The sequence below is a fragment of the Molossus molossus genome, unplaced genomic scaffold (assembly GCF_014108415.1).
Source record: "Molossus molossus isolate mMolMol1 unplaced genomic scaffold, mMolMol1.p scaffold_m16_p_23, whole genome shotgun sequence".
Taxonomy (NCBI): Eukaryota; Metazoa; Chordata; class Mammalia; order Chiroptera; family Molossidae; genus Molossus; species Molossus molossus.
Window position 1 is genome coordinate 8,882,453 of NW_023425359.1, and position 25,576 is coordinate 8,908,028.

General features: G+C 38.5%; 1 protein-coding gene across 1 annotated transcript in view; it reads left to right on the top strand.

Annotated features, from left to right (window-relative positions):
- The window catches only part of FMN2 (formin 2), a 316,345-nt gene that overhangs the window by 227,663 nt on the left and 63,106 nt on the right, over positions 1-25,576 (top strand). The window contains 1 exon segment of the mRNA XM_036277697.1: positions 15,488-15,539. Coding sequence (XP_036133590.1) covers positions 15,488-15,539 — 52 coding nt within the window.

The window sequence follows — 25,576 nt, forward strand, 5'->3', positions numbered from 1 at the left end:
TGGGGCTATGGATTCGTACGTGAGAGGTTTTCCCCTTTCATCCAGGGCCACAGACGAGAAGGACAGTTCCTCAGTGTCCCTTCTAGGGGGGTGATGCTTTTCAGTTTTCTCTTCACTGAGGGAGTGTCTGTTTGGGCACCTTGGAGGATTCTAGGCCTGTTCAGATTTTCCTGGGTGGCCTTCCAAAGGATAGTTTCAGGTTGCTGTCTGGAGCGAGGCCCGAGGCAGTGCTGCTGGTACCTTTGGGAGTCTTGTTCCAGATCGTTTTCCTGCTTCAGAGAGTTTCTCTCTTTTCTAGCCAACGCAGCCATGCATTACATTTTATTTTAATCCAGTACCTTTATGCACTTTGTTGTGAAACTTTTTGATGTCTTTAAGATGGTTGAAAACAGAGGCCTCTCTTGGATTTTTTTTCAATTAAAGTACCTCCAAGATAGTTTTGTATCAGTACATACTTCTTAATGACTTCGTAGTATTCCATTGCAAAAATGCACCAAGACTAATTTGCTTATTTCTTTACTTATAAACCTTCTTTCCCACAACATTGCTTTTAAAAGAAAAAGGTTAAGAGAATAAATGCGTGCACTTCCCATATACATATGGGAAATACATACCTTCCTAAATGTCGAACTGTAGGGTCGAAAGCAATATTGACCTTATTCTTGATGCCTCGTTATCCCATATACTCCTCCCAAGTGTGCCTCTCTTCGCTATCTAATCATTACTCTTGTAATCATTTTCCTTAAACATGTCAGCTTCCTCTTATCTCATTGCATCCATCCCGTCCCAGCCCCAAGTCATCTCCTGTGTTTACTATGCTGATTCCTTCCTAAAAGGTCTCATTTTTTCTTATGACAGTCTTTCCGTTCTATAGTACAGTCACCACTAAGCCCCACCATAGCCTGTCGTGTTCTGGAAAAGATCGTGTTATGTTCAGGATTGTGATTGGTCAGGTATATGAATGCTCATTGACCCTAAGATCTACTTAAATGATATCTAATATGTTAAAACATGTCAACTTAAATACATTTTTTAAAATATTTCCTCTTTGCCCTCCACGTGAGATAATAAACTATTAACTGCATATTTTTGTGTGTGAGTGTGAGTAAGCCTTAGGTCTGGACACTTGGATAAGATCCTTCATGGAAGTGAATTCTGACCAAATTGTTATGTTCTGGTAGCAGCACCCCAAGTACTTTTCTTAATGGCTCATGTAACATTTTCTAGTTTTTTTAAAGAAAAGTCATCCAGAAACTGCATTTACGACTGCCGCCTTTATATTTCCGAACATTTTGTTGTTGTTGTTAAAGCAATTCTGGTATAATGAAACCAAAGAATCCTTTCTGTAATTTCTTAGGAAACATCAGCTCATTCATTTAAAAGGAAATATTTAGAACTTAGTAAATTTAACCATTTAAAATGACAGAGTTTCCTGGTTAATGTTTAAAAATCTGACAGTACGCTAATTTTCTGCTTGGCAGAGATTCTTACAGGGTATTACTTGGGCATCAGGAACTCTGGAGTTGAGGGAGCGTGTCCATGGAGGATGTCTCTGATTCCCCATTTCTGCTCTGCAGATAAGCAACACTTTTGAGACACATAGGAGAGCATAGGTATAACTTCCCTTCTCTCTGTTGTAAGTGAATAATATCTTAGATATTCTGAAAACATGTTGACCTGTGAGAGAGGTCATCTAGCCCACATGGCAAATGGTCCCATTTTGTGCCAAATCTGATAGGTAGAGAGCGGCTTCTTGGGGCCCTGTTCTGAGCATAATACTAGGTCTTAATTGGATTTTTGAATTTTAAAGAGTCATTATTGATGTCTGTCATGGGACAGGGAAGGTTGAGCAGTAATGAGTAATTTTCCTCCAATATTTCTTTATTTTCCCCCTCCATGAGAAATAATTCTTATATTTTATATAAGAAATATTATATAAATATAAAATGTGTATAACATTTGCAGAATTTCATTATTATATACTCAAGGAAAATTAAATTTATTTTGGGGGGAAAATTTCATCTCTTTTTGTGTAGCTTTGAAAGCTTTTCTAATGCGATGTTTCAGTTGGATCAGAGAGGAAGATTCCAATATGAATCAAATAGTTCTCAGCAAATTTATATAAATGTCCTTCTTGTTTATTAAAGGATTTAGGTTTGTTTTTTTTGCTACAACCATCAAGCAAATACTGGCTTTCTTTGATTTTCCAATTTCCATCCATTTCTCAACATGAAACTTCAGAGGCACAGTTCACTCTCTAGGTTTTGTCTCTAGATTATCGCACATGTATCCTCCTACTTTTCCTCTGTTCCCTCCTCCCCTCCCCCAAGTATAATCGCATCTGAATAGCATCTGCCTGCAGCCTCTGTTCCTGCAGCTGATCTCGAAGCTGCAAGAGTGACCTTTCACATTTATGCCTGTTGGTAAGAGTCTCTAGAGCTTTTATAGTGTTGCCAAGCCCTCCACATCCTTACTGATTGGTCTGTCAGTTCCTGAGAGAAGAGTGATGAAATCTGTCGTTGAAATTGTTTATTGTTTATTTTTTTCTGCAGTTTTTTTCTATTGAGGATTTTGTCTATTTTTCCTTTTAGTTTTATTAGTTTTTGTTTCATGTATTTGAAATCTGTTTTGGGGGGCATACATAATTAGAATATATAATTTTTAATTGATTTTTTAGAGAGAGAGAAAGGGAGAGAGAGAAATATCGATGTTAGAGAGAAACATTGATTGGCTGCCTCCTGTACGCCCCTCATCAGGGATGGAGCCCGAAACCCGGGCATGTGCTCTGACCAGGAATCGAACTAGGACCTCTCAGTCCATGGGACGACGTTCAATCCAGTGAGCACACCAGCAAGGAAAATTTATATTTTTACATTATGTAAATTTTCTTTTTTTCAGATAATGTTTCTAGTTTGGAACTCTAGCTTTTTGTGATAACCATTTGCACAATAGACCTTTTTCTATTATTTTACTTTTAACCTAAGTGTATATTTGTATTTTAAGTGGGTTTCTTCTAGAGAACATATAGTTAAAGCTTACTTTTTCTAAAATCTAATCTGATTAGCCCTGCCTTTTCATTGGAGTGTTTCAATCATTTATAAGTAATATAACTATCAGTATGGCTGGACTTAATTCATCATTTTTATATTTGTCCAGTTTTCTCTTTTTCTGTTCTCTGCCTTCTTATGGCTTAGTTGAGTTTTTTGTTGTTGTTTTTGAGTTTTCCATTTTATTTCTACCACTGGCTTATGATCTAAAGCTTTTTCTTTTATTTTTAGTGGTTTCTCTAGGGTTTATACTTTATCACAGTCTATCTTCAAATAATAGTCTACAACTTCAAAGAGAACTTTTCAACAGTAAATTCCTATTCTTCCTCCTTTTTGAAGTTATTATTGTTGTATATTTACTTTTACATAAATTATAACCAAAACAATATATTGTTCATGTTTTTGTTTTTAACAATTACCTTTTAAGGAAATTTAAAAACCAGGAAACATTTATATTTATCCAGCTTTTGGCATTTCTAATTGTTATTTTTTTCATTCATTGTATAGATCTAAGTTTCTATCTGGTATTGTTTTCCTTCTGCTTAAATAACTTTCTGTAACATTTCTAATTCAGATCTGTAGCATTTATTTTAGCATTTGATTTCTTGAACTTATTTATTTATTTTTGAAAGACATTTTCACTGGATATAGAATTTACAGTTGACATTTTTTTCTCAGCACATTTTAAGATATTCTTGTCTTACCCTCTGCTTGTACAGTTTCCGATGAGAAATATCTATTCATTTACTGTTGCTTCTGTAACAAATTATCACAACCTTGTTGATTTAAAACAACAGTTTTTTTCTCACCATTTAGAAGGTCAAAAACCCAAAATGGATCTCCCTGGGCTAACATCATGGTTATCAGCAAGGCTTCGCTTCTTCTGGAGACTCTAGGGAAAAATCCATTTCCTCGCCTTTCTCAGATACTAGATTTTGTTCAAAGTCCTTGACTTAGGGCCTCCTTACATATTCTAAGTTGGCAAAGACTGATAGAGTCTTTCTCATACTGTATCATTTTGATACTGATTTTCTTGCTTCCCTCTTTAACTTACAAGAAACTTGTGATTACTTTGGGCCAGTGTAGGTAATATACGATGGCATAAATTCAAGGTTAGTTGGTAAGCAACATTAATTTGATATGCAACCTTAATTCTTTGCCATGTAACATATTCACAGATTCTGAGAATTCACCTCTTTGTGGATGTCTTTGGAAGACCATTGTTCTGCCTAGAACAAAATCGTTGTTAAGTTTTATTTTTGTTCCTTATTATAAAATTTGTTTTTCTCACACCTATCTGGCTATTTTAAAAACTTTATCTTTATTGCTGGTTTTTAATAATTTGATTATAATGTACATTGATGTATGTGTATATATGTATATTTATCTTGTTTGAAATTACCTGATCTCTTAGCTTTGGAGGTTTATAGTTGTTATCAGATTTAGAGAACTTTTGACCATTATTCCTTCATTTATTTTTTTCCCTGACTCATTTTTCTCTAATATTCCAATTACACATATTCTGGACTATTTACTATTGTTCAATGTCATTGGTCTTGACTAATTTTTCAATTATTTCCTCTCTATCCTTCAGTTGGAATAGATCCTGTTGTTGTGTCCTTGAGTTCATTGTTCTTGGTTTCTGAAATGTCTTTTCTCATGTTATTTTCATTTTTATGCCAATTTTTATTATTAATTCAAGTGAATTTTTGTGTCAGATACTGTATTTTTATCTCTACATGTTCCACTTGGTTCTTAGTTTTTATATCTTCCATTGTTGTAGACTGCATGTTTGTGCCTCCCTCAAATTTCTATTGAAACCCTAACCCTCAATGTGATGGTAGTAAGAGGTGAGGCCTTTAAGATGTATTTAGGTCATTAGATGGAGCCCTTATGATGGAATTAGTACCCTAATATAAAGAGACACAAGAGAGCTTGCCTCTCTCTGCTCTACATTGTGTGAGAGTGAGAATACAGTCAGAAGTTGGCCATCAGCGAATGAAGAAGAAGGCTCTCACCAGATTCTTATTATGCTGGCACCTTGATCTCTGACTTCCTGTCTCCAGAAATGTGAAAAATGAATCTTTGTTATTTAAGCCAACCCATACATATTTTGTTATAGCATCCTGTGCAGACTAAGACATACATTTTTCTCTCCACTATGTGCACTAAAAAAATAGCTGAGAATATTTATAATAGCTGCTTTAGTTTTAATGTTTTTATTGGCTAGTTCGTCTGTTGTCATCCCTGGGTCTGTTTCTATTGACTTATTTATCTTCTAGCAATTGATTATGCTTTCCTGACATTTGGTTGGTTTATTTTCTATTAAATGCTAGGCACTCTGATTGTTATGTTGTTAAATTGTGGATTTTGTGTATTCTGCTAAAGAATATTTGGCTTTGTTTGAGCAGACACTTTAAATTACTTGTGATTCAGTCAGATACTTTAAGATGTGTTTTTAAACTTTTCTGGGACTCGTCTAGAGTTCCTTTCATACTAATACAGGTCCTACTTATAAGGCTCCTACCCTCTCCTCATTGGGGTCTCCAGTAACTATCCTATCCCAGGTGGTCAACAGCAGCTTGCAACAGTTCTGGCTTTTCAAACTTCAAACTTCTCTTGGTCCTGCATGAATTCAGGGAACTGTTCAATAGTCCCATGGTACTTCTTTGCTTTGACTTATAGTTTCATTCTATACATGTGCTAGCTAATATTCAGCAAAAGTCGGAGACCTGAAAGCTGATTTAGGGTGCTTCTTTTCTGCGAGGCTGTTTCCTCTCTGGAACTCTTCCTCTCACACTCAACCACTCCAGAGCCCTCAGACTCCTATCTCTACTTCCTGAACTCAGAAAGACTAATTGGCTTATTTGAGTTTTCCCTCCTAAGGGTCCACGCTTAGGAATTTGCTTTCAGACAGAGATCTAGGAAGTTTATAGGACTCAACTAGTTTGTTTAACTTCTTTCAGAGATCAGAGTCTTGTGCTACCTATTGTCCAGTATCCAAAAACTTGGATGAGTTTGAATCCCATCTTTCTTAATATTTTTGGTACCTTGGGCAATTTATTTAATTGCTAATTTTTTTCTTTTAAAATGAGAATAACTGTAGTGCCTTTTTAATAGAGTTTAATTTTTCTGGGTTATTAAATGTAAAGAATTAGAATTGCAATATAATTATTTATATTAACATTCCCATTAACATATAACAGGTCCATGCCCAGCTGGTGTGGCTCAGTGGATTGAGTGTTTCCAGTGGATTGAGAGGTCCCAGTCGATTCCTGGTCAGGGCACATGCCCAGGTTGTACACTCGATCCCCACTAGGGGGTGTGAGGGAAGAGCAACCAATCAATGTTTCTCCCTCACATCGACATTTCTCTCTCTCTCTAAAAAAAATCAATAACAACATATTTAAAAAATACAGCGGGTCCTCACATAATGTAATTTCATTTGATATCATTTTGTTGGAATGTTCATGATATGCCTTAAGAACTGAATGCTTGCCCTGGCCAGTTTGGGTTAGTGGTTAGAGCGTCAGCCCTCAGATCAAAGAATCTTGGGTTCGATTTCAGCCGGGGGCACATACCTGGGTTGTGGTTCGTCCCTGGCCCTGGTTGGATGTATCTCTCTCACATCGATGTTCCTCTTTCTTTCTCTCTCTGTTTATCCATCCCTCCCTTCCACTCTATCTGAAGATAAATAAAAAAAATGGCCTCGGGTGAGAATTACAAAAAAAAATTAAAAGAACTGAGTGCTTGTTTTTATCAATCACCCAGTGGTAAAATTGGTTTCATTATACATTATGTTACTTACAGTTGTGGAGCCTATTGATAACATTGAGGACTAACTGTTTATCTCTAATGGTTATTCCCACATCTATCTCCTCATCTTGACATTTTCTTGAAGGAGACAATTATATAATATTTATCTATATGTGAGCCCCTCACAAACTTCCAAAACATACTGGACCCTCAGTATTTGGTTGAAACATTGTCATATTAAATTATGTGGCTTTTGTTTCTAAAATTGGAATGTTTTAGCCTTCCCACTATAATTTAAGCATTGTTTTGGCAAAAAGTTAGGAAAAGAAAGCACAGCAGAAAAGGTTTTCTGATTTTCAGATTTATAATTCAAGCAGTTTTGTGCTTTTAGTTGTTTGTTTGTTTGTTTGTTTTTTCTTAGTCTGTAGCCCTAATCTCTATCCACTCCAAAAGGGCCAATTAGAGAGCTAGACTTCGTTATATATATAAATAAGAAAAGAAGGAAGATGAAGAGAGAGAGAGAAACATCCATGTGAGAGCAAAACATCGATTGACCGCCTCCTGCACGCCCCCAATCGGGGATGGAGCCATCTACCCAGGCATGTGCCCAGGCCAGGAATCTAACGCAGTCTTTCATTACCCGGGATGCTGCCCAACCAACTGAGTCACACCCACCAGGAGAGATTTGTGTTTTGATCATTTGAATCTACAATATAGAATTAATTGATATTGGATTTAATATGGAAAGCTTGATGTTAAAACATACATTTGTGTATTTTTAAAGGCACATCGAGATTTTTCTTTTATCCTAATTTTTCATCTTAGAATTAATAAGGAGATGTGCATGATTTATCTTCTTCAGTAAGGAAGTCGTTACTTGGTAAAGAAAAAAAAGGAATTGCCCTGAATGTGTGTTTATTTTTATGTTGCATTAGCCAACGTCCATGAGAGCTTTGCTTAGTCTATAGGTGGGGTAATGTATAGGTTTGGGGGATGATTTGATATAAAAAGTTAAATGGAGTAAATAATTTCCCATTTGGAAATCAGTAGCCCTTTTACACAGTATCGTCTAGAATGTAAAACTACTATATATTGTCATGCGTGCGTCTCATGTTTTCCCAAGTCTTTCTCACTTTGAGTTTAAAATGAAGATTTAGAAAAGCATTTTCCTGAGGACCTCTTCAGGAGTGCGTCAGGCTTGGAGAGAATAGCACGTGGCTTTCTCGTATTTTAGGTTTGGCCAGGAGCCACACACACAGTAAATGTTTGAGGGGTGTATCATTTACTATTGTGTGTGTGTGTTTCTTGAGTTTTTTTTTTTTTTTAGTAGCAAGCATCTATATATTATGTTTATATACACCTCTATTTCTAGGGACACAAATGGTATATGTTTTTATACACAAGGTTGAACTAAGCCTTGGTTGTGAATTATTGCAGAGATCCAATTGTAATTTTATACTATGTAGATATTGGCTTTCTTCCTCCACGACATTTGTTTTATTGTCCTGAGAACCTCTGCGGCATCCAGAAAGGACTGCAGAGACTTAGTTATTTCTTCCGCTATCCAAAGAAAGAAATTCTGATATTCATTCCCTGTCTGGACATGTACAAAGTACTTAAATTTACTTGACTTTAAGTTCATTGTCAAAAGAAGCAGTGTGTCAAAAATCTCAAAGCCAAAGCAATATATCTGCAATTAAATGACAACTTGAAATGACTCAGAGGAGAGGCAGAACCTCTGTCTAAAAACTAAGCCACACTGGCTGCACTTAAAAGCAACCGAAATGCACATTCATAGATAATTATAAACAAAAACTAGTTAACACTTTAAATAAAAAGAAAAATAGCAAAAAGATTTAGAGCTTAGACAAGCAGATGAAAGGGTTCTAAGTTGCCTTCCATCTGATATTACTCAAAGGCGACTCTGTGTCCAATTACCTGGGAATATGTGGTATTCCCTCATGAAAGCTGGAGATTAGGAAGGGCGTCCGTTCCGTGCCTCTGCTTACTCACAGTCATTTGGAACAAGTTCAGCAGAAATATTTAACATTGCAAAAGAGTCCGGAGCCAGACAAGTGACTGCAGACACTAATCACTGGGTCAAAATAGTAACTTAGTAGGACAGCAACCACCAGAAAATATTTGTGGAGGCAGAGATTTGGGGGAGGAAGTATTACTGCTGTTGGACAAGACATACTGAATGCCAAAGTGCTGAAACAGAATCATGAAAACACTATTTTTAACCAGTTGCATATTTAGGGGTGTGGGGCCATCCATGCCAATGGTCTCTGGTAGAATTGGGCTTGAAGGGTGATCTTACGCCCTAACCCTAAAATAAATAGATGGAAACAAAAACTAACCAAATAAATAAAGGCTGCCTCCTAAAAGGTTCAGTGTTTCTTTCATTATAGGGTTTCAACCACAGGCTTTCTCTGCCTCAAATTTCAGATCCCCTGCTCCTGAGATTTGGGGATACCAGGGGAACCATCTCTCTAACAGTTGGGACAATCTGATTAATATCTAAGACTCAGTTTACCCCTGAAGCACAGCAATTGGTTGACCATCTTCTTCAGGGTTCATTGTTTCGTCAAATTTAGATTTTAGTTCTGTTAAAATGAGTTGCTGATGTCCTCTGGACATATAGTACAAACCACATTTCTACTTTGCCTTCTTTAAAATATTTTATCTTTCAATTGCAGTTTACATTCAATATTATTTTGTATTAGTTTTAGGTGTACAGCATATAGACGGTCATATACTTTGCAGAGTGCTCCTCCTGGTATTTCCAGCTCCCACCTGGCACCATGCACAGAGGTTACAGTAATTTTTACTATATTCCCTGTGCTTGTACTTACATCCCCACAACCTCTTTAAGCGACGTCACCCTTTTCTCCCGTCTCCACTTCAAACTCTGTTTCCGGTATATTCAGTCTCAGAACATTGTCTTGGTGGTGAATCCCAAACATTAAGATGCGCATGGCTGCCCAGAGTATGCGCAGGATGAAAATGGTTTGCTTTAGAGGAACGATGCCTGCTTTCCGAAACTCACTTTATCTTTCGGGTTTCAGTCATTTCTCCCTAAATTTATGAAGGACCTTGTTGTCGCCTTTACAGCAACGTCACTTACTCCTGTGTCTCTCAGAAAAAAAAAAAGGACTCAGAAACTGTTAGCCACTGCTCATACTCTAAGTATTTGGAGTTTATTATAGGCCTATGAAAACAACAACCCATATAAATTAAGTTGAAATCAGAAAAAGAAAAGATATTCAGTACAGTTTAGAGTCATTCCTTGATTGGTTAAGGTCCTTGAGTCTGCTGTGCTGTTTCTTGGCCTTTGATTTCTTTATATTGTTACGAGGAGGCACCCTCATGGCAGTGTGGGAGCCCCATTCTGAACCTGAGTTCTGGCGATCGTAGGTTAAGATGTGTGGTGCTCCTGCAGTGAAAAACCTTTTGCGTTTTGAAAGCAACACATACCAGTTCTCTTTTATAGTAATCGCAATGTGAAGAGGAAAGGAAAGAGGAAGATTATTCCTAGTTATCGACTGGTGTATACGGTCAGAAATATTGCACCTCAGAGATATTGTGGGTTGAGTCCAGACCACCGCTTTAAAGTAAACATTGCAGTAAAGCAAGGCACACGTTTTTGGGTTTCCTATTGCATATACATGTTATGCTTACATGCCCGGCTGGTGTGGCTCAGTGGTTGAGCGTCGACCCAAGCGCTAAGAGGTGGCTGGTTCGATTCCTGGTCAGGGCACATGCCTGGGTTGCAAGTTCAATCCCCAGTGGAGGCAAGCAGGAGATAGCCAATCAATGTTCTCTCCCATCCATGTTTCTATCTCTCCTTCTCTCTCTAAAATCAATAAAAATATATTAAAAAAAGAGTTATGCTTACATTATGCTGTAGTCTATTAAATGTGCAATAGGATTATGTCTAAAAGAAACAATGTCAGTTTGTCCCTGGCCCTGGCTGGGTCGTGTGGGTGGCAACCACTCGATGTGTCCCTTTCACGTCGATGTTTCTCTCTCTCTCTCTCCCTCCCACTCTACCTGAACAAAATATCGAAAAATGTCCTTGGGTGAGGATTAAAAAAAAAAAAAAAAAAAAAGAAACAATGTGCATACCTTAATTAAAGATATCATCTGGGCCTGTTGGAAAAGGGTGCTGATAGACTTGCTCCATGTAGGGTTGGACAAGCCTGCAGTCAGTGAAAAGTGCCATGTCTGTGAAAATTAATTAAGCGCAATAAAACAAGCTGTGACACTTACTCTTCCTGAAAAAGAAACCGTCACCCTGTTTTAATGATACAGCCATTTGATGATGATTAGCAACGTTATTAAAATCTCGCACAACTTAGTGGCTGATCTAGAATTCACACCGGGTCTCTGTGACTTTGAACCTCATATTCTAGCCCCAACGCTGGCTTTGATGGGATCTGAAAATGCGAGTCTGAGTGCTAAGAGCACCTTGCCAAGGAAGTGTAGCTTTTTCATACAGTGTGTGTGGGACAGTTCCCAGGAGTCTGGAGCCAGGGAGGCCCCTGTCCATTATGAGCCTCTGTGGAAAGTGGTCAAGGTTTTCTGAGAGGCTGTGGCACAGGGTGATTGGGTGACAACTTGAAAAGCCCAACAAATCCAGACTTGTTCCTGTTGGTCTATTTTAAATGCTAGTTCAGTTTTCCGATAGTAACCAATCCCATGAACAACCAAGGCTACCACCCTTGTTTAATATGTCCAAAAAAAATAGGTGCTAGAAAGAACGGGAAAATTTTTTTACTTGAAGTAGAAAACTGGAATCTTTTATATCTCGTCTTGTATAGTTTACTTAGCATATTTTATTAGAGATCATTGATAGCAGAGTGTAACTATTAGGAACAGCAGCGGTTCTTAAAACTGATCACAGAGCTGTCTGCACCAAGAGCATTAACTGAAAATATTTTTTTATGTTTCTGAAAAGGTAAGTCAGGGAATAAGATAGATAAAATTATTGATACAAATATTTACATATAGAAAATAATCTATTTTTTCTCTAAATATTTTCATTGTTTTTTTTTTTTTGAGAGAGAGGAAGGGAGAGAGAGAGAAACATCAGTGTGATAGCAGAACACTGATCAACTGCCTCCTGCATACTCCCTAGTCCCCCTACCGGGGATCTAGCCCAGAACCTAGGCATGTGCCCTGATGGGGAATTGAACCAGCAACCTTTCGGTGCACGGGATGATGCCCAACCAACTGAGCCACACTGACCAGGGTGAAAATAATTTATTTTTATGTCACCTTCTGTAGCAGTTTGAAAAGCTGTGCATATAACACGAGTGGCCTGTCCAAGTTTTTACTCAAACTGGAAAACACAGCTGATCTAAGATTTTGGTCACTGCACATGACTACCTTGGGTGCTCCCTAAGTAAATGGCAGAATTAGGCTCATTATATTCCTAAAAGGTATCTTCATTTTCACTAACTTATTTACATTTTAGTTTAGTTTAGTAGATTTCCTCCTTGCTAATTGAAGGAATTGGATCCTGCCATTTGTCACTAAGTTCACATCACAGGTGTATTTATAACAATTGTCACGACAAAATGTTCATGCCACATTTATACAAGCATTATGTTGGAGAATGGCATCTCATGCTCAGAAAACCGCATTGCACCCCGACTTTTCAGGAAGTTTTTATTTCTAAGAGTGCCCTACAAAGAAAAATCTATATAACTCCCTGATTTGTTGATTCTACACTGAGTTGAAATGTGTACTTCGATGCCCTCTCCTTGATCTTGAATTTGTTTATCAAAGTTGATTACAGTTTGAATACACATATCCCCATAGCTTAAAAATCAGGGGTAATAGGACATTTTAAAGTATTCTCTGCTATCCCAATTTGGTTTGATGATAGGCTGTTAGGTTTGGGAAAATGGTCTGTTTTTATGTTTTGTTGTTTTGGTAAAAATCAGTCTTCTGCCCCTTTGGATTGAAGTGTTTTTTCAGCTAAACTGCTCATAGAGTGAAGCAAGAGATTTTTATTACATATCAAAGGGAACCATTATGAACAAGTAAAACTCATTTTATTCCGCTCACCACAATTTAGGGGCTTATGCTTTTTGAAAAGCTGGAAGTATATGCTTTCTTTATCTGCATATAATATTGAACCAGCAGTTAATGTATTCAGTTAAACATAATCATGTATTATATCACTCGAAGAATTTCAAGGAAGTGAAGTCCCACATTTTCAAAGGACATTTATTTACACCCTGCTAATTTATCGGGGACACTATACTAAATATTTTTACATGGTAACAGTTAAATCTATTTGCCTAATATTACATGGCTCATTTTAGCAGCTCAAAGAGGAATAGAATACTGGCCGTCTTAGTCTGTATTTTACAAAGGAAAACACACACACACACACACACACACACACACACACACACACACACACACAAAGAGATGTGCAAAGGCCATTGGAAGAATATCCTTACTAAAAAGAATATGCAGCCCTGGCCCGTTTGGCTCAGCGGTTAGAGTGTTGGCCTGCGGTCCAGAGAGATCCGGGTTCGGTTCCGCTAAGAGCATGTACCTCGGTTGCAGTTTGTCCCCGGCCCTGGTTGGGTCATGCGGGTGGCAGCCACTCGATGTGTCCCTTTCACGTCGATGTTTCTCTCTCTCTTCCTCTCTGTCCCTCCCACTCTATCTGAACAAAAAATGGAAAAATGTCCTTGGGTGAGGATAAAAAAAAAAGAATGTGCATTGTGGTGCTGTATTGTTTTTCCTCAAACAAACAGTATGTGGCCCCAGAATGGCTCCTGGAAGCAAAGCATTTTCACGCCAGGCAGCCTGGAGCAGAGGGTATAAGACAATATGTTCATGTTGGAGCCTTTTCAAAGTAAAATGGTGTTTTCTCGTATGGCGAATGATTGCCCAATAAGCTTCAGTAAACAATCTAACGTACAAAAGGGAAAGGGGGAAACCCTCTATTCCAGCTCAAATGATCCCTTTGAAAGTCTAAGCATCCTGGCACAGAGTGACAGCATGTCACTCACTCGATTTCGGCTTTGCAGATACGGAACAGACCTTCCAGCAAACACTGGCTTGAGGTTGCAAAACATTAACCAGCCCAAGCTGGACCATTGTGTTTAAAGTAGTGATAGAGACACTTTGACAATTGCCGAGTGACCGCGAGTCTGATCTTGTGCACAGTTCGAATTCTTCATAATTAATTTTCTCTGTTCCACTTTGTCTTTTAATTTCTCCAAATGGCCACAAGTGTGACCCAAAGGAGCATGCTTATAAAATGACTACTTCTGCTTTCACTAGTCCAGGCTTTGTTTTCTTAATTACTTTTTTAAACTTTTTGTTCTATAGTTCAAGTGATTTTCAAAATGTTTCACAGACCATTAGTAAAGCGTGAAATCAATTGAAGGGGTCACAATTAACATTTTAAAACCTAATAGAATAGACTAAAAATATTAGAGACCGTTGCATGAAGTAAAAGTATTTTTAAAACTTCTATGTTACCCTGGCCGGTTGCTCAGCAGTTAGAGCGTCAGCCTGCGGTCCAGAGAGACCCGGGTTCGGTTCCTGCTAAGGGCACATACCTCGGTTGCAGTTTGTCCCCGGCCCTAGTGGTCGTGCGGGTGGCAGCCACTCGATGTGTCCCTTTCACGTTGATGAAAAAAAAACACTTCTGTGTCAAAAATCTGTGTGTGTGCGCATGTGGAAGTAATACAGATGTTCCTAGAATGCTTCCCATGAAAACCTGACAGGCAGGGCCCTAGTTTCTTTGTGATGCAATTTCTATGTTATTTTAAATAATTTGAAAACAGCGAGGTAATCTCGTTTCCAAATTTGATCTTTGGGTTTGTGTCTGACTATCCTTCTTTATTTTTAGACAAAAATAATAGCAAATAAATGTGTGCATGATAACCTTCCCACTTTCAATTAATGGAAAATGTTAGCGTTTTATCTTGCAGCTTTATTTTTATTATTTTTTTAATCCTCACCCAAGGACATTTTTCTATTTATCTTCAGACAGAGTGGAGGGAGAGAGAGAGAGGAACATCTACATGAGAGAGACACATTGACTGGTTGCCTCCTACCTGACCCCGGCCAGGGCCAGGGATGAACTGCAACCGAGGTACGTGCCCTTGACGGGAACTGAATCTGTGACTCATTGGTCCGTGGGCCGATGCTCTAACCACTTAGCAAACCGGCCAGGGCAATCTTGCACCTTTTCCACTTGTGTGGAGAGCTTTTATGAAGAAGGTCATGTACCATTTCTATTTAGTTTTTGACTTGGTTTGTGTACCTTTGCTTGAAATAATTATTTCAACTAATTATTGGCATTTAATTTTTGACAAACACAGTAGAAATGCATATGAAATTAGCTAGTGTTTTGTTTTCTCAGGTTAATGTGACTGATTTTAAGAAATTACTAAGAAAAAAAAGAAATTGCTTAGAATCTAAAATTTTTAATTGGTTATATAATATATTTTATCTGTGGCAATATAATAGTAGTAACTTGGTGAAAATTAAACATCATCTATTTAATTATATCTATTTATAGATTTAAGATAAACCTCTGGCTAGAGTACATTTGAATTAATAATGAATTATATATTATTTGGATTATACTTGCGTGAGTATAACTATTTATCATTTTATCTGTTATCTTTTTTTTTTTTTTCCAGCTAAAATTGACCAGGAGGCAGAGGAGAATTCACTAACAGAGACTCATAAATGGTGAGAAATGAAGTACTTGTCTTTAATACTTCTTTTCAGAATGTTCACGAAGTGCTTAGTATGTTTTATTTCAAGGAACCCATCATTAGCTCAATTTTTATTTTCAAGCATAGAAGAAAAAGAAACTAATAGAATAGTATACTTTAATTCCACATTGAACATCTGAATTTTATTTCATGAGTCTGGATGATGTGTCATCCTGTTAAGTATCAAATTATTGTGAATAGTTTAGCACCTTCACTTTTTTTGTTGTTGTTAATCCTTACCTGAGGATATTTTTTCCACTGAATTTTAGAGAGTAGAAGGGAGGGAGGCGCGGGGAGAGAGACACATTGATTGATTGCCTCTTCCACACATCCCGACTGGGCTGGGAATCCAACCTGCAACCCAGGTACGTGTCCTTGACCAGAAATCAAACCCACAGCCCTTCGGTGCATGGGCGGACATTCAGCCCCTGAGCCGCACGGGCCAGGACACTCCCGCTCCTACACAGGGCTTCGGACTGGGGTACAGGAGAAGGAAGGTAGCGGGGATCTGTATCGAGAGAAAAGGGCAAAGAGTTTGGTTATGAGAAACTGTTGCGCTTCCACATTCAAAAGTGGAGTTCAGGTAGGAAATCTGGGGCCTCACGTGTGTACCTCTAGACTCCCAGTATGGAGATCGGCAATCATGGGTGAGCACAGAAAAGTATCTCGGAAATATTCCTGCTTCTCTGCCTCAATGTTCTCCTCTTCTTCTTTTCTCTCTGTATTAGTAGGGGCTCACCAGAAAACAGAACCAATAAAATGTGTGTGTGTGTGTGTGTGTGTGTGTGTACGTGTACGTGTATGTACACATAGAGCGGGGTAGGGAGAGCGATGTTACAGAATTGGCTCCTGGCAGGCTGGAGATTACGGCAGAAGCTGATGTTCCAATCTTGTGTCTGAAATCATCCTGGAGACAGAATTCCTTCTTACTAGGGGAACCACAGTTTTGTTTCGTTTTTCCTTAAGACTTCAACGGTCGAATGAGGCCCGTCACCATTATGGAGGGTAATCTGCTTTTCTCGCAGCCTACTGATACACGTTACTCATCTACAAAACACCTTCACAATGACATCTAAACTGGTGTTTGACCCAAAACCGGTTACCATAGCCTAACCAAGTTAACACATCAAGTTAACCTTCACACTCTCTCAAGAAATCCGATTACTCTTGAAGTAAAATTTAGAATAAAGAAGTTCTTTGCCATTACTCATTTGGCCAGACCCTGCACATCCTATGAACAGATATTACGTATTTTGTAATGGTTGATTTGACATAAAATAGTGTGCTTAGCAAATTGGTAGAAGAATTGATGAGCGTCTATGAAAAGCAAAAACTGAGGTTAAGACCTTCAATTATAGCCAACAGAAATTTCATTTAGGTGCATGAAAGAAATACTAGCTAATAATAAAATTGTTAGTAAAAGAGCAGTATTTTATAATAAAACAGTTAACTCTGAAATTCCAAAAGGGAAATAAGAATAATGGATCACATGAAACATTTCCCCAGAGAAATGAGTCTCTCTACCATTGTCAGTAGCCCTAATGACCTGGGCACAGTCTGGTAACTGTATGCGGGAGGCAGTGTGATCTATGGCCTTCCAGTCTGAATCCTGCCTCTTAATAGCCTGGAGTGTTGGACCAATACCATAAGCCCTGGATAACTCTGTAGGTAAGAACTAAGTACTTAGCACTTAATAACTGATCAATAGATGATCAGTTATAACTTAATAACTTAATAACTGATCTACCCGGGGGTTGGGAACTGCACTCATGAGCCATCAGACCAGCAGGGAGCACATTGGAAAACATTCTCCAAGCTACACGCAGATCCATCAACAAGTGGCATAGATCTGTCCCCCTGGCACTGGGGCCTTCTGCACAACCTCGATCAACCATGGGCTGAACAGTAAGCTCTTTCAACCCAGGGCAGCTCCTAGGAAGCTAGGCTCTAAGATAAACCGCATAGCCTGGCTGGGGTGGCCCAGTGGTTGAGCACTGACCCATGCACCAAGACGTCGCCAGTTCGATTCCTGGTCAGGGCACATGCCTAGGTTGTGGGCCTGATCCCCAGTGGGGGCATGCAGGAGGCAGCCAATCGTTGTTCTCTCTCATCGATGTTTCTATTTCTCTCCCTCTTCCTTCCTCTCTCTCTAAAATCAATAAATAAAATAAATAAAGTAAAATCGCACACATTCCTGGCAATCTGGAAGGATCTGGACCTACCTGCAGTCCAGCTGATAGCCACAGAATGAATAGGCGTACCTGTATCAGCTTATTCACCACTTCTGGGAACGTGTGCTTGAGCAAACAAGCATTTCTTTTTGACATGCTGAGGGGTTGCACTCTGCCAGGCTGGCCGGGTCCTGTCAAGCAGTTGAGGGTATGGTGCATTTGACCCAGCTTCTAGAGTCTCACGTCTGCTTTTTAATTGCGAGGCCTTGGCCATGTGTAAACCACCTCACCACTGCCCCCTGCAGTGTATCACCGAAGGCTCACTTGACCCTTGTAAACTCCCTTGGAACCCAAAGCCCTGAGCTTTTGTGGAGTTCCTCTTTGTGCTTGGAAACAAAACACATTGAAAACAAAGCACGCACACTCTCACTCTCTGATCTCAAATATGTGGTCGTCTCGGGGCCCGGAGGGAGAGGAGCCAGGGATATGCAGTCAGCCACATATCTTCTGTCTCCAAGTCTGCATTTTATTTTTACTTTATTACAAGTATTATGTTCTATGTATCATATTATTAAGCCAGCTGAAACCCATTTTGGAAGTAACATGGTATATAAACCCACTGATTCTGCTGGGACTGCGTGTTTAAGTACCAGCAAATCTGACCTCTCTCATTTTGCAGCCTTTCATTAGTCCTTTGACCTTGAGGCGGAAGTACACGGAGATGTTTCAGTTGTATAAGTATATTGCAAGCATCCTAAGCAAAGGAATATTCCAATGAGGTCCTATTTTTAATTCAGTGATGCTATTCCAACTCAAGACATTTTAGTATTTTTTAAATTAATATTTGTTACAGATGTTTCTCCTTTTTTCCCCCTAGACACCCTCCTCCCAATCCTGTCCCCCACCCCAGCATTGTTGTCTGTGTCCATTGGTTACGTATACATGCATGTAAGTTCTTTGGTTTATCTGCCCCCCACTCATCCCCCTTCTCTCAGGCTTGTCAGTCTGAACCATACTCCTTTCTATGTCTCGGTCTATTTTGTTCATTAGCTTATTTTGTTCATTATATTCCACAAATAAGTGAGATCGTGTGATATTTGTCTTTTTCTGATTGGCTTGTTTCACTTAGCATAATACTTTCCAGGTCCCTCCATGTTGTCTCAAAAGGTACGAGATCTTTCTTTCTTACAGCTGCATAGTGTTCCAGTGTGCTAGAGTCCCCTTTTCTCCACACCCTCGCCAGCACTTGTTGTTTGATGATTTGTTGATGGCAGGTATGAAGTGATACCTCATAGTTGTTTTAATTTGCATCTCTCTGATGATTCATGGCACTGAGCATTTTTTCATATGTCTCTTGGCCATTTGTATGTCCTGTTTGGAGAGGTGTCTCTTTAGGCCCTCTGCCCATTTTTTAATTGGGTTCTCTGTCTTCCTTTTGTTGAGTTGTATGAGCACTCTATATATTTTGGAAATTAACCCCTTATCTGATATATCGTTGGCAATTATGCTCTCCCATACAGTGGGTTCCCTTTCCATTTTGATGCTTGTTTCTTTTGCTGTGTAGAAGCTTTTAGTTTGATGTAGTCCCATGTATTAATTTTTTTCTGTTTCTCCTGCCTTAGGCGTTGTATCAGTGAAATTTTTAGTTTTTTAAGACCCAGTGACAAATTCGTAACAATTGCGTGTGCTTTCATTGTCAGAACTGGTGGAAAGTCATTTACAAATCACTGTGAAAGGTGTTTGGGTTCTAAATGTCTTGAGGATCATCCAGACACCGAACAGCCTTTTCTATACCAAAGAGTTTTCCCAGAGGTTAGGAGGCAGTTTGGTGTTTCCTGTGCTAAGGCAGTTCCTGGGAAAGGAGGCAGGCCGGTGTGGGGGCAGGGCCCTGAGCTGCCACCGCCGGCCAGTGGGGTGACCCCAGCAAGTGCCTGGGCCTCAGCTCCCTGTTGATAAGTGTTTCCTCGGGTGTGGCTAGTCACTAGGAAAGCACACTCATGAAATGTTTTGTAAATGACACAAAGTCATGTTATCATTTTTCTTTGAAAAATTATAATCGAGTACTTTTTGTTTTTATCCTCACCCGAGGACATTTTTGCATTTATCTTCAGATAGAGCAGGAGGGAGAGAGGGAGGAAGAGAGAGAGAGAAATGTCGATGTGAGAGAGACACATCGAGTGATTGCCACCCACATGACCCCACCCGGGGCTGGAGACAAACTGCAACCAAGGTAGATGCCCTTACCAGGAACCGAACCCGGGGCTCTCTGGTCCACAGGCTAATGCTAACTGCTGAGCCAAACTGGCCAGGGCTAATCGAGTACTTTTTTAAAAAAGCCTTGACTTTTGCCCTGGCCGGTTTGGCTCAGCGGTTGGAGCGTCGGCCTGCGGTCCCGAGAGACCTGGGTTCGGTTCCCGCTGAGGGAACGTACTTCGGTTGCAGTTTGTCCCCGGCCCTGGTTGGTCGTGCGGTGGCAGCCACTCGATGTGTCCCTTTCACGTTGATGTTTCTCTCTCTCTCTCCCTTCCTCTCTCTCCCTCCCACTCTACCTGGACAAAAAGTGGAAAAGTGTCCTCAGGTGAGGATAAAAAAAAAAAAGCCTTGACTTTCATTTAAAAGAGCCCTGACCATGAGTCTATTAACCAGTGTCACCCCCATAAATTTAATAATAAAACGAAAGCCCTCACCGAGTGGCTCAGTTGGTTGGAGCGCCATCCAGTACCCCACAGGCTGCAGGTTGAATCCCCAGCAGCGGGCATTGGTCAACGTTTCTCTCTCACGTCGAAGTTTCTCCTTCACGTCAATGTTTTTCCCTCTCCCCCCTTCCTCTCTCTAAAAATCAATAAAAACATATCCTTAGGTGAGGATTGAAACACATTTAAAATGGATAAGTGCACTTTTGTCAAGAAACTAATTAGAATTATTTTCTATGGTAGAATATTATGCGTTTTTCAGATTATTTCATTATTTTCTAACTAAACAAACGTATTCAAAAGAAACATTTTTTAATCAAATCTGATCTTTGTTCATATTCCATTTGTTTGCCTAACAGTGTCATGTGCTAATTTTGTCTGTTTATTCACGCATTTTTGCTATTAATCTGAGGAGTGGGACTCGGAGCTCCTGTTTCGCCTAAACAGCTTTGGGTAAATAGTTTGTCTGAACTCTTTAATCTCCCAGAAAGTAAGATGACCGAGCAGATGAGTCTTGAACCAGACCCAAAACCCCAATACAAACTGGATGAACACATTCTCAACTGCAGATGCTTGCACTGGGCGAGACACGTATCCTATCGAATCAGAACACAGATTTCGGCAGAATCTTGCTAAGGTTGGCTGCACCCCCACTCTGTGTGTTTATTTCAGCTTCTGCTTGTATTTTATTTTTAATTAGCTTACATGGCTTTCTTCAATTGTGGAAAAATATCATCAGTCCAAATATGATTGTTTTTATTTTCCCACAGAACAGCTCAGGGTCTGTGTGAGCTCACAGGCAGAGAATGTGGAAATGTTGGCTGTGTCTAATAAATGCCTTTTCTGTATATCCAAATTTATTTATTTTTTATCCTCACCTGAGGACATTTTTCCATTTTTTGTTCAGATAGAGTGGGAGGGAGAGAGAGGAAGAGAGAGAGAGAGAGAGAGAGAGAGAGAAACATTGACATGAAAGGGACACATCGAGTGGCTGCCACTCGCACGACTAACCAGGGCCGGGGACAAACTGCAACTGAGGTATGTACCCTCAGCAGGAATCAAACCCGGGTCTCTCTGGACTGCAGACCGACGCTCTAACCACTGAACAAAACCGGCCAGGGCGTGTATATCCAATTTAAAGAATAATGATAAGGGGAGTTATAAAATTGGCTTCAAACACACAGAGGTTCTTATACATTGTGGCTAACTTCACATTTTTCTTAGAATTTCTTCTTCTGTTTCTTTCTTTAAATTCCACAGGTAAAAAGCATATTTTATAGTGAAACTGACTTTTGAGATAGAAAAAGGATAGATTTAATGTTGACATCGATAAAGCTGATGGAATGACTAAAGTAAAATTTGAATGAGCTAAGGAAATAGTTTCAATATCAGTATCTTTGTCAGGTAAATTAGGTGATGTTCTCTAGATCAAGGAAATCAGACTGAGAAAGGTATAAGTAACTGTGAGTAATGACAAACAAAGTAACTTGTACCACTTCCGTTATTTTAAACAAACTTTCATTTTTCTAGGAAGTTCGTGACTTTTCCTACAAATTAAAATGGTTCAAAGATGTTTGTATATTTCAACAGGACATATGCTGCTAATTTTTTTTAAAATAAAACTCTGTTTTTAAAACATGTTTCAGAGTGGAGGTCTTTAAAAATTTTTTTCTTCCAGGAGCTAAAGACAACTAAATGATTATACCTAATCTTTTAATCATAAGACAATAGTAAATTTGTTAAATAGAGAAGCAATTACCACAATCATACGACAGAATTAATAAGTTAATGTTATTTACTTTGGCATATGCTATGATGAATGTTTGTATAGTTTTAAAATATTTAATGTACCTCATGGTACCAATTTTATTTTAACTTTTAAAGAGAATATATTAGTTCTCCCCACGCCCTCATTTAATTTAAATAACAGCAAAGGCAATTTCAAACAATTAGTAGTAAAAGATAAGAAATAGTTGTGGAAGAAAGCACATTTGTAAAAGAATTTTAAATCACACATTTTGAAAAATAACTTCTATTTCTGCATGTAATATTGCTTGCATGGTATTTATCCAAAGCCAAGATTGCATGACAAATGAGTTGAAATGGAAAATTTTTTATCTTTCGTGCAAAATAAAGACAAAATAAAGGGAAGAAACAAAGGAACATTGGTTCCAATTGTTTCGTATAGTATGTGACTGTTCATTTATCATGGGAGAGAACATTTAATCAGTCCTGCAATGATGCACACATACTTGATCATGTTTAGTGACTTTTAGAGTGTCCGTTTGTAAAGTGTTTATCCAAGGAATGGACTTCTGGAACATGGATAAAATGAAAAGTGAAATGTTTAGTTCATAAAAGGCATATTTTCCAGAATCTTTCTGAGTAACTATCCGAAGATGAATAGAAGGACTACAGGTCTGTGTTTATCTGGCTTATGCTGGCTGGCCAGGCAGGCTCCAGCCTGGTATTAAACTGAAGTGACATGGAATGTCTTTGCAGAACCCCCAAACAATTACATCATTCTCTTAACAATATTGATAAAGTAAAACAAAGTTGAAGTTTGTTATTTTCCTATTTGGATTTCTTAGTTAATTACTTTGACTCCCTCCCCAAAAGAGATAGCATTTGGAGGCCTATAGGAGGGAGGTTTCCCAGGGTCTAAGGTGGAAGCTTGTAATTCACACCATTCACTTTAAGGCCATGTGGTAGATTTTAGGTATAGCACTTCTTTGTACAAAGGGGTTTTCTTCTGTAGCCTTTATTTAAGTCTTTATACAATTCATTGACTGTCAACAGTGTGGGACCCATTGATAACCCCTTTGCAGGTTTGCTGCCTTTGTCGGTTTTAAAAAATATTCTTAGGTGGTGGTCTCTCCTGACATTTTTTGCTTGTTAGCTTTTGTATATTCTAAAGCAGGATCTTCTGCTTCAAGTTTGGTATGTTTCCTTTCAGTTTGGGTTGGTAATTATAAAGGAAAAAATACATCAAAGAATCCCTGCCTTTTTGCAAAGTTTTGTTTTAAAAATGGAAACTTCTTTCCTGTTGTATAGTCTTTTGGTGGTCCAGGACTTTTCACAGTTCCTGTCCTGTCTCTTCCTCCTCCCAAACAGCATCAGCCCACCTGGCTAAAACCAAGGTCACACTCCTACCCCTGCTCCCAGAGTCCTCTAAGAAGAAACACTAACATTTTTGCAATGAAAATATATTTTAGCCCGGCCAGTGTGGGTCAGTGGATTGAGCGTCGTCCCAAGGACTGAGAGGTCCTGGTTTGAATCACAGTCAGGGCACATGCCTGGGTTGCAGGCTCAGTCCCCCATAGGGGACATACAGAGGGCAGCCAATGGATGTTTCTCTCATATTGATGTTTCTATCTCTCCCTCCCTCTCTCTCTAAAAAGTCAATAAACACATTGATATATATATATATATATATATATATATATATATATATATATATATATATATAATTCCTTTGGTAATACTGTGGTGTGGAAATGAGCATCTATACTGATTTTGAAGGAGTAAGAATATTATTGGCATATAAAGTCCTAGACTAGTGTGAAGAGATGCAGAAATAGATGCAAAAGGAAAAAAGCTCCCAAACCATATTGTATATTATTTAACCCACTAAAAAGTTTCCAAAGTGCTTAGGGATTATTTTTAAATATTGTAAAAATGTATCCTTACCAAATAATTGATAAAGTCTTTTTTGTTTTTGTTGGTAGTCTTTACACTGTTTAGCAATAAAATCATGAATATTTGTGGGGGGAAATAACGAATTGATCAAAATTCTTTGATTTGAGGAAATGGAAATTAAGTTAAAGAGAATGAGGTATTTGACATGGTTTTCAACATTGGTCTAAAATCTGTATGAGAAACTAGTCCGGAGGACTCTTGCCTTTGAGTTACTCACAGCCAAGAATTCACCAGTCCCTCCTTGGCCAGGGAGCTCAGGTGGTTAGAACATTGTACCTATCTGCAAAGGTTGTGGATTTGACCCCCTGTAAGGGCATGTACAAGAATCAACCAAGGAATGTGTAGTGAATAAATGGAACAACAAATTGATGTCTCTCTCTCTCTCTCAAATTAATCAATAAATAAAAAATTAAAGGGCTCACCAGAAAGAGCATAGAATGAACAGGCAGTAAGAAATTGGAAAATAATTTTGATAAATAGTAGAAAAGGAGACCTAGAAATAGGATATGATAAAGTCATTACCTGTATTTCTTTTTCTTGTTTCATTCTAGAGTGTTGTAAGAGAGTATCATATTCCATGTTCTTTTTTCTTTTAATGAGCTGAAACTTAGATTCACCTCTTTAAAGTTAATTTTGATTTCAAGCATTCAATGACTGTTGAAAGCCTGTTTGCATATTGGTGATACATGTACTTTGTAGTCACTTACTTAGAGAAACTTAAAAACACAGACTCATTAAAAATGGAACCAGAAAATTATTGTTTCTGATATCCATTCAAAACCATGAATCAATGTGCTGGCTAATTAAAGGAGAAAAGAACAAAACCCTTCGAACCTCCAAGGCCACCCTCTAAAACCGAGCTGCGTTGGCCTCTCTGGACACTCTCGGGCCCTCCAGTGGTCTTGGGAGAAGCAATGCCTTATAGGTTGACATACATAGTTTTAAAATCTGTATCAAGGACGCTCTACATTTCTTTCGTTACTTATAAATACAAAATGTACGTCTTTCAAAACTCATGCAACTTATCTTTCCTTTTTTAGTTACATGCCCTGTGGTCCTGGTTAGATAAAGAGAGGTTAAGATAATATTCCAACCCTCTCAACATTATTTGAAATATGTGATTTATCAACTCTGCTATTTAAGTGGCCAAGCCATGTTCTCAGATATAGACTACTGTCAAAAGTGTTTTTCACATGTAGTACCTATAGAAAAATCTGAGTTTCTGTTGAAATTGATTATGAAAATTAAGTTCCTAATAACATATACATGCACAGTTATTCAACATTGTAATATTTATGCAAACTTCATACATTATCTTAAATTGTAGTATTTTAATAAAAATGCATAGATAATAAGGAGGACAAGTAGCAAGAGGTTAAATAGTGATACATTATTGGTTTGCTAAATCTGCAGTTGTTAAATACTGATTTCAGACAATGGCAGTTTTT